The sequence below is a fragment of the Vigna radiata genome, unplaced genomic scaffold (genome assembly GCF_000741045.1).
Source record: "Vigna radiata var. radiata cultivar VC1973A unplaced genomic scaffold, Vradiata_ver6 scaffold_2216, whole genome shotgun sequence".
Lineage (NCBI taxonomy): Eukaryota > Viridiplantae > Streptophyta > Magnoliopsida > Fabales > Fabaceae > Vigna > Vigna radiata.
The window spans coordinates 1-1,242 of NW_014543356.1; the positions used below are offsets into that span (position 1 = coordinate 1).

General features: G+C 49.4%; 1 protein-coding gene across 1 annotated transcript; it reads left to right on the forward strand.

Annotated features, from left to right (window-relative positions):
* The first annotated feature begins 249 nt into the window (after positions 1-249).
* LOC106754294 lies at positions 250-1,194 on the forward strand. The gene has a single exon (XM_014636310.1). The coding sequence runs from the start codon at positions 250-252 to the stop codon at positions 1,192-1,194; it is 945 nt and encodes a 314-aa protein (XP_014491796.1).
* Positions 1,195-1,242: the final 48 nt, after the last annotated feature.

The window sequence follows — 1,242 nt, forward strand, 5'->3', positions numbered from 1 at the left end:
GGAGGTCGCCTTAAGAATGCAGACCTCGCTGAAGGTGAACGGCACCCGATCCTGTTATCCGGGAAGCATCACCTGACTCAGCTGCTTATTCGCGAGTATCATAAGGATCTCGACCATCCTGGAACCCAAACTCTACAATCTCTTCTCCCAAGGCAATTCTGGATAACCGGAGCCCGAAGGGCAATTCAACATTGCGTTCATCAGTGTCTCAAGTGCTTCCGAGCGAGACCAAGAAACAGCGCACCGCTAATGGGCGACTTGCCTGCACCTCGTGTAACGCCCAGCTCCCCATTTACTCATACTGGCATGGACTTCGCAGGCCCCTTTTCTGTAAAAACCTACAATCTTAGATCCGCCCGGACCGTGCAAAGCTACATCTGCATATTCGTTTGCTTCTCCACGAAAGCTGTGCACATAGAGTCTGTACACGATCTAACATCTAACTCGTTTATTGCAGCTCTAAGAAGATTCACAGCCTGTCGAGGGTGTCCCACGGACTTGTACAGTGATTGCGGAACTAACTTCGTGGGCGCGGACAACGCCTTGAAGAAATTAATTTCCCAAGAGTCGAATGATCTAAGCGAGCATGCTCTAGCAAGAGGCATTAAATTCCATTTTAATCCTCCTGCGGCTCCGTTTCAAGGAGGACTTTGGGAAAGAGCAGTGCGTAGCATGAAGGAACACTTCAAAAGGATTGTCGGAGACCAAAAGCTCCAGATGGATGAATTTCAAACCGTTTTGTGTCGGATCGAGGCCATCTTGAACTCCAGACCTCTTACGCCAATGTCAAATGACCCAAATGACCTCGAGGTTCTGACTCCTGGTCATTTCTTGATAGGCAGGCCTGTAGTATCCCCTCCAGAGGAAGAACACGGGGACACTCCTCTTCCCAGGCTCAAGAGGTGGAAGTACGTGGAAGCTCTCTCTCAGCAACTTTGGAAAAGATGGTGTAGTGAATACCTGCAAACTCTACAAAAGAGGAATAAATGGCTTAAGACATCAACTCCGCTGAAAGAAGGTGATCTCGTGCTCATTGAAGATCCTCAACTCCCCACCCTTTGCTGGAAAAGAGGTCGGGTGTTGCAGACGTTTCCTGGGAAAGACGGGCAAGTTAGAGTCGCCACCGTGCGTACTCCCACCGGCGAGCTCAAGAGACCCGTGCTCAAGTTATTTCGTTTGCCTGCGGAGGATTGATCACCCACCATTAACTGCTAGTTGTTAAGTCTAGCTCTTATTTCATAG